The 19504-nt window shown below is 33.0% G+C and overlaps 2 protein-coding genes across 3 annotated transcripts; both read right to left on the bottom strand.

Moving 5' to 3' along the window:
* Window positions 1-9477: 9477 nt before the first annotated feature.
* Window positions 9478-12904, bottom strand: LOC140879029 (uncharacterized). Its single transcript, XM_073282663.1, has 6 exons — window positions 12781-12904; window positions 11868-11953; window positions 11648-11759; window positions 10980-11325; window positions 10674-10840; window positions 9478-9735 (listed from the first exon to the last, which is right to left on the bottom strand). The coding sequence occupies exons 2-6, from the start codon at window positions 11891-11893 to the stop codon at window positions 9478-9480; spliced, it is 909 nt and encodes a 302-aa protein (XP_073138764.1). The 5' UTR covers window positions 11894-11953; window positions 12781-12904.
* A 2532-nt stretch (window positions 12905-15436) lies between these two features.
* LOC140884280 (U-box domain-containing protein 6-like) lies at window positions 15437-18769 on the bottom strand. Of its 2 annotated transcripts, XM_073290995.1 has the most exons (6): window positions 18713-18769; window positions 18286-18343; window positions 18000-18185; window positions 17801-17908; window positions 16470-17650; window positions 15437-16373 (listed from the first exon to the last, which is right to left on the bottom strand). In XM_073290995.1, the coding sequence occupies exons 2-6, from the start codon at window positions 18334-18336 to the stop codon at window positions 15575-15577; spliced, it is 2325 nt and encodes a 774-aa protein (XP_073147096.1). In that variant the 5' UTR covers window positions 18337-18343; window positions 18713-18769; the 3' UTR covers window positions 15437-15574. The 2 variants fall into 2 exon arrangements, with proteins under 2 accessions (XP_073147096.1, XP_073147095.1); XM_073290994.1 differs by lacking the exon at window positions 18713-18769 and having other exon boundaries at window positions 18286-18384.
* Between the last annotated feature and the right edge of the window lie 735 nt (window positions 18770-19504).

Here is a 19504-nt window from a genome sequence, read left to right as displayed (position 1 = left end):
ACTGAACAAAGATTTTGATATTTTTTTTTGCACCAAGTACCCATGTGAAATATTAAAAATTCATATTTGACTCATGTGAAAATAATTTTTAAATCTATTCAACCCATAATACAAAATTTTTAATAAAATCCAATTATAAATATTTAGAAAAATTTTTTTGTTTCATTATTTTTTATTTTAAATGTATTATTATTAATTAATTATTTTCTAAAAAATATTATTATTTTATCATGTTATCATTATTTTATTAAATTCACTTCGTATTTTTAATGTTTTCATTAAACATGCATTCATAAACAAGTATTTAAATAAGTTCAAATACCAAAATATTAAACTAAACTGAGAAGTTCAAACATATTATTTTTTCGATTTAGGACTATATATTATTGAACCAAAATTTAAATTTTTCGAGAATATGCATTGCACAATTTGTAATAAATAATAAAAAATAACATTCTTATATAATTCTAAATCGAAAAAGTAACATTCATAAACTTATCATTTGGTTCAATATTTTGGTATTTTTAGATATTTAAATCCTTATTTATGAATCATATTAAATGGAAAAGTTGAAAACACGAATTGATTTGATAAAATAATGATAACGAGATAAAGTAATAATTTTTTTAAAAAAATAAATTAATTAAAAATTAAAAATTAAAATAAATAAAATTAAAATTTTTTGATACTTATCATTCACTTATAATTTTGATTTAATATTTTTGTACTTTTAGGTATTTAAATCTCGTTTATGAATGCATTTTTAATGGATAAGTTGGAAACAAGAAGAAAGTTTAATAAAATAATGATAACAAGATAAATAATAATATTTTTTAGAAAACAATTATATAATCATAATAAATTTAAAATTAAAAATATAATTAATTAAACGAAAAATGTTTGCTAAATATTTTATAATTAGATTTTAATAAAATTTGTGTATTATGGGTTGAATAGATTTAAAAATTATTTTCACGGGGTCAAATATGCATTTTTAATATTTCACAGGGGTATTTGGTGCAAAAAAATATCAAAATATTTGTCCAGTCGCATGAGAGGCGCGTGCGCAACAATCACTGGGGCGAGTGTGCTAATTTTTTAAAAGGTTGTGTTGAAGATGCCTATTAAAATTACATAGGGAAGAAACGTGCATTTTCAATATTTTACAAGGGTGGTTGATGCAAATAACTCCATTTTTTATCATCAATTTTTCTTGCACATTTTGGATTCTCGGGGGAAAAAAAATATTTATGGAGAGAGGATGAGAGGGAAAGATGCAGTAGTGTCGTTAGAAATGTGGAAGATTGACAATTATTATTTAATATATATTAAAGGTTATTTTAGGGTTTAAATAAAAAAATAAGGATATTTTGGTAATTTTAAAACGAAAAGGTAGTTAAAACATATAAATGAGTTTGGTCAGGGGCTGCAGAATTAAATGGGCTGACATGGGGACTGATCCTGGGTTTGGGGATTTACTCTCAATTTACCGTTTTCTTAACTAGTTTATATATATATATATATATATATATATATATGTGTGTGTGTGTGTGTTTGTGTGTGTGTTATTATTGTTATTATTATTATTTATTTATTTTTATTTTATTAAAAATATGTAGGTTGAAATGTGCATTCCTTTGGTGCTCCCATGAATTTTTTAATCCCTTTGGTGCTTCATTAATTGTTTTAGTGCGTAAAATTCATATTCATTTCGCGCATTTGAAATCAAATTCAAAATCATCCACAACATTTCATATTACTTCGATTTCATCCCCATATTTAGTTTTGGATAAAAATCAATCAAATTGATTGTTTTAATAGAGTTTTTTGACTTAAATTTTGGATAAAAATCAAACCAATTAATTGCTTTATTGAGTTGTTTTACTTGAGTACATTTTTGTCTTATTGGACTAATATTAAAAATACATACCATTCTATATTTTGTCAAATATGAGTTTCGAAATTTGGCCACTAAATTTTTTTAAAAAAATTAATTCTTTATCTAATAAATATAAGTATTTTTATGGTTTGATTAAAATTTTATAATATTATTTCAAATATTTTTATTTAAAATTTTTCATATTACTTCAATTTCATCTCCATTTTAAATCTGTATAAAAACCGAACCAATTGAGTGTTTTATTAAGTTGTTTTACTTGAATTCATTTTTGTCTTATTTGAATAATATAAAAAATACATAAATATTCTTCTTCTTTTTTTTAAAGATGATATTCAAATTTTGGCCACTAAATTTTAAAACCTTTAATTATTTATCTAATAAAAATAAGTATTTTTGTATGCTTTAAATATAAGTTTCTAATATTGTTACTATTATTAAAAATATTGTTATTCAAAATTAAGTGTGTCGGTTTGAAACTTAAAATTATTTAAATTTTAAATAATGAAAACAATTATATATTTATATATATATAAATCAAGTAAAATATGATAATAATCATAAAAATAATTAGCAATATGAAATATATTAATAATAAAGGTATTAATAATGTTGTAAGTTTTTTGAATTCAAATAATATAAATAATAACTATATTTACCAAAATAGAGAATAAAAAGTTTAAACTAAAGATGACAATGAGTCGGGTAAACCCGTCCTGACAGGACGGATCCAAAAGAGGGTCCCGAGTTTGGTCAAACTCGCCCACCAAAGTGTATATATATATATATATATAATTATGTTATGCTGCCCACCTCCATGCCCACCCATGAGGTGGCAATCATCCAATGGATGAGATGAATCTTATACAAATAGTTCATTCAATGGATGAGTGTCACCTCATAGGTGGGCATGGTGGTGGGCACGGAAAGTGGGCAGCATAACAAAACTGTATATATATATATATATTATATATATATATATATATATATTATATATAGATAAAATATATATGATATTAATAATATATAATTAATATTTTATCCAAAAATTGAGTGTATGATATTATTTGATTGAAATGAATTTATTTTATTGTGATATGTTTAGTATAAAAATATGTCATTATAATATTTTTTTTTGCTTAATAATTATTAATTAATTAAAAATTAATAAATTTTAATTTGTGAGAATAAATTTTTTTTTCTTAAATATTATCAATATATATTTGAAATTAAATTTAATATTTTTTGTTAATTTTTAAACTTTTAAATTTAATAAATTTATAATTATAATTATTTAGTTTTTGACGGATCCAACAGGTCTAGGAATGGCAACAGGGCGGATTTAGCCGAACCCGAGACCCACCCCGCAAAGGAAAACCCGGACCCACCCCGTCCCGCATTGAAACCCGGCGGATCCAACCCGGGTTGGACCCGTGAACTCGCTTTATATTTAATTAAACACTTTAATATATTATTAATAATTATAATTATTTATAAATATACATGTACAATTTTGCTATCATGCCCACTCACCGTACCCACCTAATGTGCCCACCATGAGGTGACACTCAACTATTGGATGTGATGAATTGTGCGTCCAATAGTTGAGTGCCACCTCACGGTGGGCACATTATCTGAAGACAGTGGGTGGACAGGATAACAAAACTCTATACATGTATATTATATGAAATATATATATACATAATATATTGTGTGTGTATATATAGAAACCATATATATTTAATAATATATCATATATGTACGTTTCAATATATATATATATATATAGAAATTTTCAGCTGCCCAACCAATGATGCCCAACTCATCCCCGACAACTAAAACCCGGTAGTGGGTTTTAGTGATACGAATTTTTTTTTTAAAAAAAAAACTAAAACTCGGTAGTGGGTTTTAGTGGTCGGGGACGATTTGGGCAGGAATGGTTGGGCAGCTGAAAATTACTCATATATATCATATGTGTACATATATTATTTAAATATACAATATACAGTATGAATATATAATATGTACAGTATATATAGCATATATTTATCATATATTTATATATAATATATATAGTATACATATATATAGGGGGGGGGGGGGTCCAGGGCGGGTCCACTCAAACCCGAGACCCATCCCGGACTCGCTATAGGACCCGTTGACTCAGACCCGTCCCGCCCTGAAACCCGTTTGACCGGGTTCGAACCCCCCCCCCCCCCAAATGGGGCGAGTTTGACACGGAACCCGGTGCATTACCATTTCTTTACATGTATAATCCGGATTGGTTCCGCCAGGTTGCGGAGCGGGTCAGGACAGGTTCAAAGGGAGGCGGGGCGGGTCCCGGATTTAACCAGACCCATCCCGTTGTCATCTCTTGTTTAAACCCGAGTGATCAAGATGTAAAACCTATACTTAACCAAATATGTGTGTGGATCCATATTTATTGATATAAAAAAATAAATTAAAGCTGAGTAGTTTATAGTATACTTAGGCACTGTTTGGTTTGAAGTATGATATAAGCAATATATAGATGAGTAATATAATGTAATAAAAATAAATAAAAAATGATAGTTAAAATAGTATTGGATTTGATTGATAGATTATAGTTTATTTGATTTGATTGATTAAATTTTATATAAAAATGTTAAATGACTATTTTGTCCTTTTAATAATAAATAAAAAAAAATTATATTATTTATAAGGGATAATATAGTAATTTAAATTCAATGATTTGATTAATGTAACATAAATAATTAATGATTTGATTGATGTAAAATAAATAGTTAATATATGGATAAATAATATGATGAAAAGAACGTGAGATGAGATGAGATGAGTTATACATATATTAGTAATATGGTGAACAAAACGGTGTCTTAGTTACATATTCTAATAAAAATTGATAGAGACAGACACTTTGATAAAGATGCTTTTATGGCCTATTTTGCTCAGTAAACCATAAATCAAAACGAAGAGGAAAATAATGCAACCCTAGCCCAAATTTGATCAAATGTAACACAGGCCTGCAAGTATCCATGCTAAGAACAGTGTGTTTTTTTTTTCGTTTTTGTTTTGTTTTTTGGTTATGGCATTGCAGTCATCAATGGAACTATTTTTAATGGTTGAATTGTTCTGCAACAATTCAGATGAACTAGAATCCATCCTAGCAGAGTATAACTCAGCCATATTGTCTAGAAGTTTCAATTTCAGAAATGTTTATAAATCATGTCATCTTCAACTATCAAAACCAAAACAATCCAAAGTCCTTTTTTAGTTTTTTTACTATCCTACTAGAAAGCAAGATCCTTATAATTGATAAAAATATCCACTACAAGTAGCAACGTTCAGAGTGTACCTTTGCAAGAAAAAATATACTCTGTCTTGGAAAATATATGAAGAGAATAAATACTCTTATTTTTGTGAACGAGTAAACAGGGGCTCTTATAAAAGAGCAAATACAATATAAAAGGTAACAAATTAGGGTTGAATATTTAACAGATTTCTACTACCCTATTTACAATATTTACTGTCTAAAAATACAAGAAAAAAATCCTATAATATTTTCAGAATAGGAACTAGGTTGGAAAACCGTTGATTGATGAATTTTCAACACTCCCCCTCAAGCTGGTTTGAAGATATCTTCCAAAGTCAGCTTGCTTGTCAGTTTATCAAATTGCTTCTTAGGTAGACCCTTTGTTAACACATCAGCCAGTTGTTCACCTGTTGGAAGATATGACAGACTTGTTATTCCAGCATTGAGTTTCTCCTTGATGAAATGCTTATCCACTTCTATATGCTTTGTCCGATCATGTAGTACTGGATTGTGAGCAATAGAAATAGCAGCTTTATTGTCACAATAGACTTTCATAGGAGCTGAATGAGAAATCTTCAATTCTTCAAGAATTCTTTTTATCCACATTGCCTCGCAGATTCCATGTGCAACAGCTCTGAATTCAGCTTCAGCACTACTTCTAGCTACCACATTTTGTTTTTTACTCCGCCACGTGACAATGTTTCCACCAACAAATGAGCAGTAACCAGATGTAGATCTTCTGTCTATAACACTTCCTGCCCAATCTGCATTTGTGTAAGTTTCAACTTGAAGATGTCCATGTTTTTTTAAAAGCAGACCTTTTCTCGGAGTCCCTTTCAAATATTTTAAAATCCTGTAGACAGCATCAAAGTGTTCTCTTCCTGGCGAGTGCATGAATTGACTCACCATACTAACAGCAAAGGTAATATCGGGACGTGTGTGAGTTAAATAAATTAACTTCCCCATAAGTCTTTGATGTCTTTCCTTATTATTAAGGTTTTCGGCCTTGGCATCTTGTAACTTCAGATTAGGATCAATTGGAGTGTCAACCATCTTACAGCCTAGTAAACCTGTTTTTCCAAGAAGATCAAGAACATATTTTCTTTGATTAACAAATATACCTTCTTTGGATCTTGCAAACTCCATTCCAAGGAAATATTTAAGAACTCCCAGATCCTTTATTTGGAACTCGTTGGCAAGTCTCTTCTTGAGATCTACTAATTCTGTTTTATCATCACCGGTTAAGATTATGTCATCAACATAAACTATCAAGATTGCAACTTTACCGTGTCTTGAATGTTTATAAAATATAGTATGATCTGCTTGACTCTGCACAAAGCCATAGCTAATAACTGTATTTCCAAAGCGTTCAAACCATGCTCTCGGCGACTGTTTGAGTCCATACAAGGACTTGTTTAATCTGCATACTTTATCGCTGCCAAGTCCTTCTTCAAATCCTGGTGGTAGGTTCATAAATACCTCCTCCTCAAGATCGCCATTGAGAAACACATTTTTGACATCAAGTTGATGCAAAGGCCAGTCTAAATTCATTGCAAGGCTTAACAAAACTCTAATAGAATTTATTTTAGCAACAGGGGCAAAATGTCTCCTGGTAGTCAATCCCATAAGTCTGAGTGAACCCTTTAGCCACCAGTCTAGCCTTGTACCTCTCAATACTCCCATCAGCCTTGCATTTTATCATAAAGACCCATTTACATCCGACTACTTTCTTGCCTCTTGGTCGATCAACTATCTTCCAGGTACCACTTTTCCTTAGAGCATTCATCTCCTCCATGACTGCTAATCTCCAATTCGGATCATCCAGTGCTTCATGTACATTCCTCGGGACAAACAAGTGTGAAATCCTAGATGTAAACACTTTATGGCTTTTTGAGAGTCTATGATATGAGAGAGAGTTAGAAATAGGGTGTTCGGTGCAACTTCGAACACCTTTTCTAACAGCTATAGGAACATCCAGATAAGAAATAATTGGTAAAGTAGAGGAAGTAAAATCTGGAATTTGAGTGGGAGTAGGATTACCTGAATTTTCAGTGCCAGAACTCGGATTTTCTGATTGGTGTTGTGCAGGATTGATAGTCAAGTCTTTATTTCTTGAATGAAATTTCTTTCTGGTATAAACGTGAAGCTCAGAATCAAGTTGAAGTACTTTTCCTCCCCCTGCATAAGAGACCTCTTTACTGAGCACCACAGATTCTGGTTTTCCTAAAGGAACAGTACCAGAAACATTTGGTTCTTGTGTAAGACCAACAACATTGGGAAGTGGGTTCGAAACATCCCAAAAATTTTCGTCAACTTCATTCCTCTTCCCCTGAAGGGAATTTTTGGTGAAGTAAGGTTCTGTTTCTACAAAAAAAACATCCATACTCACATGGAATACCCTTTTTTGAGGGTCAAAACATTTGTATCCCTTTTTATTCGAAGAATAAGCCCAAGAAAATACATTTCACAGCACGTTGATCTAGTTTGAACGAAATTGACTTGGGATATGAACATAAACAGTACATCCAAAAACTTTGATAGGTAAGTCAAAATATAACCTTGTTTCTGGAAAGAAATCTTTCAAGCAATCAAGAGGTGATTTATACTGTAACACTTCAGTAGGCATCCTGTTTATCAAATAAGCAGCTGTGAGAACTGCTTCACCCCATAAATATTTAGGTATATGCATGGAAAACATTATGGCACGTGCGACTTCAAGTAAATGTTTATTTTTTCGTTCGGCAATGCCATTTTGTTGTGGGGTATAGGGACAAGTAAATTGATGATGAATACCTTTTTCTTTCAAAAAATCAACTAATTGCTCGTTAAAATATTCCTTTCCATTGTCTGAATGCAAAATACCAACCTTAGCTTGAAACTGATTTTCAATCATCATGCAAAAATCTTTGAATAAAATTTTCAAATCAGATTTTTTATGCATCAGATAAATCCAACATAAACGTGTGTGATCGTCAATAAATGTGACAAACCAACGTTTATCAGAAATTGTAGTTACTTTAGAAGGACCCCAAACATCAGTATGAATCAAATAAAAAGGTCTAGAGGTCTGGTAACTTTTTGGTAAATATGGAGAACGATGATGTTTTGTGAAAAAACAACTTTCACACTGAAATGAGGAACAATCCAAACCTTTAAATAATTCTGAAAATAAATGTTTTAGGTAAATAAAACTAGGATGTCCTAATCTACGGTGTCATAGCATGATTTTCTCTCTAGCAGAGATTGAACTAGTACTACTAAAGACCCGAGCTTCTTTATTATTGGCGGGTGATTCATCAAAGTAGTAAAGACTTCAATTCATTGAAGAGATTGTGGCAAGATCTCGACCTTTTCAACACATATGAGTGGAAATCTATTGATGATTGCAACCACCACAAAAAATTGGTGGAGGACAGCCGCGTCTACAAGCTTCTTGCGGGCTCTGATACCATGTTATAACCATAGAATTTTCAGCATCCCAAGTAGTATATAATGGATCATCAACAGCAGGAATCTTCTTGTCACCTGTGATATACCCGATTTTTCCTTGCCCACGGAGATACATCCGGACAGATTGGGACCAACGGAGGAAGTTGTCGCCATTTAATCGGATGGTCGTGATTCTGACAGATTGTGGCTCAGAAATTTTAATTGTAATCGTAGCCGCAGGAGTGGACTTCGTATCAGAAGGAACTTCGGACATAGCTGCAGAAAAAAATTGGCCGTAAAGGACCAAAACTTGCGATGAAAGCGGTATGGAATGGAGGCTGGCCCAAATACCCAATGAATAGATTGGGCTGGTCAGAAAAGGGCCCAAACCACTCACTGCCCTGTAAACCAAATAACTCTGCGCAAGCGCAAAGTTGAAAGGGATGCCGATGATTTGTTGGAGAAAAAACACGGCTGTGTTTAGCGCAGCAATGAAACTGCAGGCGGCAAAGTGAACGGAGGGTTGTTAGAGGATCAAACCCTCTCTGATACCATCTTGGAAAATATATGAAAAGAAAAAATACTCTTATTTCTGTGAACGAGTAAACAGGGGCTTTTATAGAAGAGCAAATACAATATAAAAGGTAACAAATTAGGGTTGAATATTTAACAGATTTCTACTACCCTATTTACAGTATTTACTGTCTAAAAATACAAGGAAAAAATCCTATAATATTTTCAGAATAGGAACTAGGTTGGAAAACCGTTGATCGATGAATTTCCAACACTCTGTGAAGGAGAAGCGATAAGCGGAGCGGCGAGACGACATCACCTTTGTTTATGAGTGGCATACAGATGCCAATACTATAAATAGAACAGCCACGGCAGAAGAGAGAAACGTAACCATTGATACAAACCCAGCATGCTCCCTGATTCCACAGGGTACATTCCACACGAGAGGGCTACTGTTACAATCGAAACTACAGTCTGTTTGCATGATTGAGCAGTTCCTATTCCTCGCATTTCTTTGTGTGCTGCAGCACATGAATACATCGGGTTTTCCAAATTCGACCCTTGAAAAACCAAGTCCTAAAGGCTGAAAAACCCAGAAAAGCCAGTCAAAATTAATAATTAATAATTCAGAAAAAAACACACACAAAAAAAAAATTGATATAGAAGTTTAAGTTTTGAATATTAAACGAGCATAAAAATAGACCTTACGTGGATCCGTATATCCAAAATTTTAGCAAAATAAGTTAACGTATTTCCATATGGAGAGTTGCATAACCCCCCAATTTGTCAAAACTCAAACATAAAAAATGCTAACTTGGAAATGGAGTCTTCCCTCAAATATCAATGTTCTTTTTAATGCGAAACAACCTCTCGTTTTTTAGGAGGGAGCTTCTCTTGAGCAAATGGGGACTTGAGGGACATGCACCGAAAACTGATGTATTAGTATTTATTAAAGATATTTAGTCCAAAATGTATCTTCATTTCGGAGTTTAAATTTGGATGAAAAAGAGAAAAAAGGAAAGGAAATTTTTTAATGCGAAACGAGGGACATGCACTGAAAACTGATGTATTAATATTTTTTAAAGATATTTAGTACAAAATGTATTTTTATTTCGGAGTTTAAATTTGGATGGAAAAGAGAAAAAAGGAAAGGAAAAATTAAAAAGTGGGTTGTTTGGGATATTTTAAGGGAGGGAAAAGAAAGAAAAATGTTTTAAAATTGAAGAGGAAAATTTTCCTCCTATTTTCTCTTCTTTTCTCCTCTCTTCTTTCCCTTTCTTTTCTTCCCTCACTTCCAAACTGAGCCTAATTGAGTAGCAACCAGAAAACATGAGATTTTATTTTTCAAAGGTATATTTATCTATTTCACGTCACAGTTCAAATGGGGAAGGGATTTTATGCGATTTATCCATTCAGGTACAGTGCTGCTGCCTATTGCCAAAGATAAGTTATCCGAGGATTATTTTGTACACTACATAATTCTGAAAAAATAACTTTATTTGTTAAAATTAAAATTCTTACTTGATACCGTGCATGCAATGGAACCTCAAGGTCAACCTCGAATTCATTATTGTTCCTTGAAAACACTTTGGAAGCAACATCCATATGGATTTCAACAACTGATCTGTTTGACTGAAAAGACGGCAGTTCCAAATTTGTATCACCAAAGACGGCTGCACCAGTGAATACTGCAACAAATTATATGAACTCATGAAACCTCACGAGATACACACAACCTCTCAATCATTGCTCTAAAAAAACCTTAATGTCAGAGACAATGACACATTTATTATTTATGAAGGGTTCAGATAGATCATAGATGCCTACCACCACGCTGGACAAGATGCTGCAGCTCAAAAGGATCAGCAAAGACACCAGTCGGCAGTCTTTCGATAAGTACTACCACACAGGACTGCCTAGTGAGATTGGATTCGAACTCTGGCCGCACTCTGAATCTTAAATATGAATACAGATGGCGGTGAGAACCTTCACCAACAACATTTTGCCGTAGAACAGATGATTCAGTTGTGGCATGGTTATTCTCTTGAAGAACTTTGCTCAAGTCAAGCGGAATTTCATTTTCAATAAAGCTATTGAACTTGGAATCTATCAAATTATCATATTTCTCGAAATACTTCTTTGAGATAAATTCCTCAAGATTGTATATCTTCTCCTGGAAAAGTAAAAGGTAGGATTCAATGAAAATGAATCGTCGTTGTACGAACAAAACTGAAGTATGAGTAGGAAAATTGAATCAACCAATGAAATCAATCCCAAGAAACGGTAATAGAGAAATAGGGATGAAACAAAAAGTTTGATCAAATCGCTCGTAATGTCAGACAAAGAGACTCAGCTTGATGAAATGATCATAATACTAACAATATTCTCATTATCCAGACTTGAAATGAACCAAAAATTGCAATAAGACAACTACTTCCATTTGGAGCTATCAATCCGAATCCTATCACCGAACATATTGTCAGCCTTTAACTTACAGAAGTTGAAAAATGCCGGGCAGACTCAATGATGATAAGAAAAATCAATCCGAATACTATCACCGAACTCATCTTCAATAGAAAACATTTCATCTTCCAGTGCCTAACAGACCTGAAACGTGGGGAGAAAACTGAACCAGATTGGAGCACATCGATAACCGCACCAATGAAATCTCCGAAATCAAAGTCCTACCAAAAATTATGCACCTAAAAACTAAACCTTGATAAAGTATTGAGCTCAAACATTCATGTGATGCAAGGATCGTACCTTCACGGCAGCTAAAACGCAGAAGAGCTTGAAATTCCCTACAAAATGAAATCACATTTGAGAAAAAGCAGCGAACAGGAATTCCTGTAGGAGAAGAATGGTAGAACCATGATTATAATTGACTTGTTGCTTTGTAATTTTAATGATATAGGTAGCAAATCATGTTTTAAAATGGATTGAGATGTAAAATATTTAAATCATTACAGAAACGAGTCAATAGAAACATGGAAAAAAGAAAAGAAGAGAAAAGAAAAAAAAAAGGTATGAACCACATACATGTATGTGTTTCGAAAATATATTTATGCACTTCTTGAGTGTTGATGGATTTGGGAAGTGGAAGGGATACAGCTGAGGTTAAGATTACTAAAATTGAATAAGCACCAATATTTATGAAATCTATTTGATTATTCTGAAGTCTGAACTGAAACTGATCCTTGTAATAAGGGCCGGGGTGTGTGTATATAGTTACATTAGTAATAAAAATTGACAGAGCCCAGCCCAAGATTGAAAAGAAAAACAGTATCTGAGTTTATATACTGCTTCACGAAGTAACACAGGCCTGCAAGGATCTACTCTAAGAGTTTTTTTTTTTTTTTTGGGTATGGCATTGCAGTCATCAATGGATCTACACTGAATGTTTGAATTGTTCTTCAACAATTCAGATGACCTAGAATCCATCCTAGCACCGTAAACTTAGACATATTGTCTACAAGTTTCAATTTTCAGCATCAATGTTTTGTCAATCGATGCCATCTTCAATTATAAAAAACCGAAAAAATCCGAAGTCCTTCTAGTTTTTGACAATCCTACTAGAAAGCAACATCATTATAATTGAAAAATATCTGCTACAGCGTTCAGAGGGTACCTCTGGAGAAGCGATGAGCGGAGCGGCGAACCGGAATCTAGGAGAAGAATGCTGCCGTCCGTGGAAAATCGAACAGTATCTCCGCTAAGCCTCTTTCAGTCTCCATAACAAAACCCCATACCAGACACTTTTCTGTGCTTAATTTTTTACTCGTTTTCGCATTTTAATTTATTTTAAAAGAAAATATATCATTTATTTAAAAAAAAAAACTAAAAATAATTACTCCACTCAGCACAATGAGCACATAATCTCAGAATTATGCATGATATGCATGAATGCAAATAAAAGTCGTCCAAGGCACATAATAGCAAATAACAAACCACTTAATACAATTACACGGCGTCATAGGCATCGTTACATGTTTGAGCCTACCTTATAGTCAAACAAATTACCACAATAAATTTTATGAAACTCTAAAATGATTCCTACTTATTCAAAACATGTGGCAATTATCAGTCCAAAATCAACTTCCATAAAACTTCAAAAATTCAACAATTTAGTCTAAAATTCCAAAATAACTTTCGAGGCTAACATATGACAATACTAAAGCATAATACTTTCGAAAATAACTTTTTAATATATTTTATTCTTTAATTTTTTAAAACATTTTTGTTTGTTTTTTTCATAAAATTTTTGGGTTTTTTATTTTCTCTTTTGGCCATTTTTTATCATACATTTTAATTTTTTTTAAAAAAAACAATCATTTTTTATCTTGTCATTTCTTGTATCATTTTTTCGTCTTATAATTTTTATTTTTTTAGGAGACTAATAATTTATATTTCAATACTATATAATAATGCACTAACTAATTAATGTTAATATAGAAACACAAATAAATAATTCATATGTTGTGCCTTTTCATTTCAACAACATCGTTATACTTTAAAAAAGGTCATTGACTAAAAATGTGTAATAGATACATTTATATTGAAATTAATGATTTTAAGAAAATTAGGGGTGTGTATTGTTTCGGTTAAACCGAATTAACCCATCGAATGAATTCGACAATTCAGTTCAATTAATTCAAAAATTCGGTTTTCGTAAAAAAAATTCGGTTAACCAAATTAACGGAATTATAATTAGTTATATTTTAGTTTTTTTATTAGACTTTGCATATAATTTACGTTATTTTTTAAATGTTTATATATTTATTGTACTTAATTTTTTTATTTTTAATTTGTCCAAACATAATGTGTTTTATTATGATCATGTTCAATTATTGATTTTATAATTTTTATTTTTAATATTAAAAAAAAATCGGTTAATTTGTTTTTTTAGACTTTACATATAATTTATGATTTTTTTAAATGTTATATATTTAATATTGTACTTAATTTTTCTTATTTTTTCCCGTTATAATATGTTTAAAATGATACAAGAAAATGACAAGAAAAAAAATGATATGTTTTAAAAAAAATTAAATGTATATTAAAAAAGGCCAGAAAAACAAAAAAAAAAACCAAAAAAAAATTAGCAAAAGAAACCCAAAAAAATAAATAAAAATAAAGAATTAAATATATTAAAAAAAGTAACAAATTGAATATTGTGTTGTGGGGGTAAACGATGCACAACACCCCCGACTGTGGGGATGCCCACAGTAAGGGATCCAATCCCGTGAAGTGGCCGAGAGAGAAAAAAATATATATGTGTATAAGTGTGCCTTTTTATTTATTTTGTGGCTACAAACTTGACTCGGTCTAAATTATTTAAACTTCTGTGTGTTATAAGTGTAGTGCATCTGCTGAAATTACCATTAGGATCAGCATATCCCACAAAATCTCAATTTCAGCCGAACTCAGATATTATATTATTAAAATAGACTAAGTTAGTATTTTGTTAAGTTTTTAGAAAACATTTCTCAGCTTTTCCTTAGCAAAATTTTGAAAATTTTGAAAAAAATTTGTTAAAAAATTTAAAAACTAAGAAATATTTCCTAGAAGCTCTCACATACACTACTTAACTCAATTATCAGGATATCTTGAGTTCTCATAATGTTTTGGGATAGAAGGACAAATTCAATATGACCATTTGATGTCAGTGTATCAACCTTTTAATGCGACATACTATTTTTGACAAAAGACAATTGACTTATGATATTTATTACTATTTCTTGATAAAGACCTTGCATGATTATATCTTAGCCTCTTCATGCACAAAGATAATAGATTACCTAGTAGAAATTGAAAAATCATTTGAACGTTGCAAAGTTTCCTATAAAAAGCCAATTGAACACTCATATATTAAAAGGCCGAAAAACTCTACTGAAAATTGTGAAGCACAAGCTGAGATTTGTTATTGATTTCTAATAACAGTCAATGACCCTTACGATTTTCAGAAGAAGAAAATTTTATAGGATATTTATTCACCCCCTCTAAACACCTCCACTCATTCTAACATATATAGTGACCGAGATTTAAAACCTATATTTAACTAATAACTTATATGTAATAACTATATATTTTTAAGTTATTTAAATTAAAAAAAAACAGATTAATTTAATAAATGTAAAAATTATATAAATTTTCTATATTAAATTAAATATAGATTCGGTCATTAAGTTATAAATTTTCATACAGTTAAATCCAAACTTGTTAGTTGTTACAATTGGCCTCAAACTCGAAGCCTAACCTTGTACCTGTGACAAAAAATCCGAACTTGTAATTATACACACGAAAGTATCATATTGCATGGTATATATATACACACACTCTCTCTAGTGTCCACCACGAAAACACAAGAGGATCAATAGACTTTACAACACTAATTAGACACATGAAGAATCTACCAGGACTTGTCAATACTGATGTACAGAGCGACTTTTATTCCTCCACCAAAAATTCATAGCTTTCTCCACCGTTCTCCTCGAGATCGACTTGGACAATGGTTTCGGATCATGAGCAGGCAATACCGTATTGCTGCTCTGAGTACTCTCGACCCTCTGTTGAACTGGAGGTGGCGGCGATGCATCCCGCTGCCTTTGTTCTCGGAACAACATGAGAAGCTTTTGAGCTTTCTGTTTTCCTCTCGCGTTCCCGTTTACTGAAATCGACACCAATGATGGTATCACCCCTTCTTGAAGAACAATTTGACTATACTTTTCATTTGCAGTACATAAAACAAGAAGACATGAAGCTGCTTGTTCTTGTTCAACAGGCTCACCAACATCTAATATAGTTGCTAGGCCATTAACAAGACCAGGAGCCTTCATGATTTCGTCTCTGGCGGTGCTACTTGAAGCTAAATAGATTAACACTGCTATGCATTTCTCGGTCCAAGTGTGGTCCTCGGGCTGTGAAATAAGAGCTTGAAGAGAATCAATAATGCCAGATGAGAGAAGGTGAGGAATGTTGGCTGGATGGCTGGAAATGTTATAGAGGGTGTGGAGGGCGTCGAGTTTGCATTGCGTGTTGGATTCATGTTCAAGAACTCTGATCAAGAAAGGGACAGACTCTGAAGTTCCAATCACCGGTTTGGCCGCATCGAGGCAGGAAATGTTGAGGTAAAGTGCTGTTGCTGCTCCAACTGAATCAGTATTGGCAATCATTTTATCAAGTAGTGGAAGTACTCCTGATTCCAACATCAATTCCTTGTTTCTGATCGTCACAACCAAAAAGAAATTAGCAGCGTTTATGATGAAGCTCCTTAAATGTTGAATCGGAAAGCTAACTTATGCTGAGAGACGAGTATACCTATTATTGTTGACAGCCAAGTTGAAGAGAGCCATTGCTCCAATTTCCTGAGCGGTGACAGAACCAGCAGAGACAGCAGAATCTAAAAACCGCAGCAACGCTTCCACGAAACCATGGCTCCCCATATAAATCCTAGCCTCTTCGTCGCCTTTTAGCAAATGTCTTATCCGTTCCACCACTTTACATTTCTTCATCAGGTCATCATCCTCCTTGTCTAAAATGGCCAAACAGTTTTCATATTGTTCGAATGAATCATCTTTTTCGTCACTCTCCAGTGTAGAAACGGCTTCTATTTTCATCTCTCCAGCTTCCTCAATGCCACCACTGACATCAGATGCTGCGTCGATACACTCGAACTTGCACGAGCCAACAGTTCCTGTCAACTTTGAATTAGCAGAATCACCTTCTGACAATACGAGCCTCCAATAATTGAGGTCGAGTGACTCTGGTGGGGCGCAAGGAACAGGAACCCCATTCTGTTCACACCAACTAGCCACCAGGCCCTTCACACAATAATTAGGAGTCAAGGAAAGATGAGGGAGCTGCTGCTGAGTTTTGGGACAAGTAATATGCCCATCATCGAACCATTTCTCGATGCAAACCCTTTCATACGTTTGTCCAGAAGCTATAATAACTGGATCGTACATAAGTTGTAATGATATAGGACATCTAAGCTCTTCCGGTGGGACAGGCATCTGCTCGGATTTCTTCAAGTTTGCCTTGAAATTCAAAGAATTTATTTTCGACAGCTTCTTATCAAGATAACAACCATTTTGCCCAATCTCATGTCCATCGTCGAAAGATTCTTGGATCATTGGGGAGCGAGGTGTTGAAACTTGCGAGTCATTGTCATCCGAGAACTCATTCCTGAATGACTTTGAATAATTTCTCATGAGATGCAGAAGATAAGCTACAATTGACTCTTTCCGGTTGTCTTCTTCAGCTCTGGCTCTTTCTATTAGTTTCTTGAGAGCCCTTCTCTCTCTGAGAGCTGCCCTCAAACAGTTAATACCGAGCTTAGACGCGGCCTCGTTAAAAGATTCAAGCTCACTTGTGTTGTTAGAGTTGCTGTTAAAGTTTCTCCCCTGCTGTAGCAATACAATGATATTTTCCCCAATTTTCTTCTCCATTTGATTAACAGAGAACTCAATCCTCCCAAGTTCAACTAAAATTTCAGCGATCTGAAAGAGGACGTGCAACATTCGAATCAAAAAAATATACTAATGATGCTGCATAAAATTTATTATACTGCATTCAAAACTAACACTTGAAATAGTAAAAAAATATCTTAACTTAAATCAATCAAATAACATAACAATATCCGGTATCACCTGAACACCAATGGGCTGTGGAACTATATCTTCAATCCGCCTTAAACTATCTCTGAGGACACGCCTCGCTTTCTCGAATTTTAGAACAACAGAATCTCCAGTTATAGCCTGATAACAACACCAAAAAACTTCGAATCAAGCCAATAACATATCGAAAGACCACCGCACTTTCCAACGAGTTACAAAGGGGCAGGGGTACCAAGTAAAGTTTACTGCATTCCGCGCAGTGCTGAAGAATAGCATTGGCCTTCTCAAGCGCTATGTGCAAAGCACATAGGGCTTGAATACCAGACGTGCTTCTGGGTCGAGTTGCTTCAATGTTCGGAAATATAGCAAATACTTTCGCATACACAGCGCGTAAGCTCTTGCACATTTCGCGGTGCAGCTGCAGCACCCGCAATCATAAATCTCTATTAAGTCGCAACACGATAATTTCTACAAATATCATGATTGTAGTTGCTTGAAAAGCATTAACAAATCCGTACCTTTGGCTCGCCAATGCATAGCAATCTCTCTTCAATATCAGAATCGTCCATTGAATATCTGCAGAAACATAACACAAACACATAATTGAGATGCTTGGATTCTTAACATTGCACCGGCCACCGAAAAACATGAAAAATACGACACAAATATTAGATTAAAAAAAAAAGTGTCGAAACTCGAAAAAGGAACGAGCTTCGAAATGGCAAAAGGGAAACAATCAGCCGGAATATTCCATTTCCCCGTGAAATTTCATGCACAATCTGCTGATAATAAATTTAAAAAAAAACTCAAAAAGGGAAAAAAAAATCAATAATAAAGAATGATTTTAACACATTTATTCGTGGGATCTCATACAAAACACCAAAAGAACTCAAAAATCATCAAAATATGGCACAAATTCCATATAATCGAAACCAATAAACTCACCCACCCAACAGTCTCGACAGAAGATCATCCACGACGCTTCACGCGACAAAAAAAAACCCGAAAATTCTTCGGAAAAAATATATCCAAATTCAATTGATTATTCCAAAATGAATTCAACATGAAATTTAAAAAATATTTAATTAATATTTTGTGATTATGGAGGGAACGACAGTTGCTGTGGCTGACCCATCAACTTGTCTGTTAGCGGCCGAGCGGATCACACGATGTCATAAATTTTGCATATGAAATGTCCGTTTTGCCCTTGCCGACGCATTAAAGATATATATTTTTTATTGGCAAAATTAATTACTCGGTTACTTTTTAAATTTAATTTTAGTATAGAGTTAAAGAAATAAAATAAAATATTTTTAAAAATTGAATAATTTGGATAAGGTCCCCAAGGCCAAAAATCACGTGTCGGCGTCATCAATATATACTATGTGGGTCATTCGATCCTACACAACGGTATTACCCCTCTCCAGATTGGATGGTTCGGATTGGCCAATTTTCATTCGAGGCCTACAATTTTCATATGGGCCCGGATGAAAATTGCTACTGGTTCATTCGACCCTGCAGCCTTTCTATGATTGGTAGTTTGGATTGGCCAAAAATTATTAGGGCACAACTGACCAAATCGAACGGTTAATGCGAAATTTCGATTTTAGTTTTAGAAAATTTCGATTAATTTGGTTCAGTTTTCATAAAAAAAAAACAATTAATCGAATTATAAATAATTAAATTTTGAATTTTTTATTATGCTTTACATATAATTTACAATATTTTGTTTAATGT

The sequence above is a fragment of the Henckelia pumila genome, chromosome 2 (assembly GCF_033568475.1).
Source record: "Henckelia pumila isolate YLH828 chromosome 2, ASM3356847v2, whole genome shotgun sequence".
NCBI lineage: Eukaryota > Viridiplantae > Streptophyta > Magnoliopsida > Lamiales > Gesneriaceae > Henckelia > Henckelia pumila.
The sequence above is the reverse complement of the archived record's forward strand: the minus strand, read 5'-3'. Positions and strand labels throughout refer to the sequence as shown.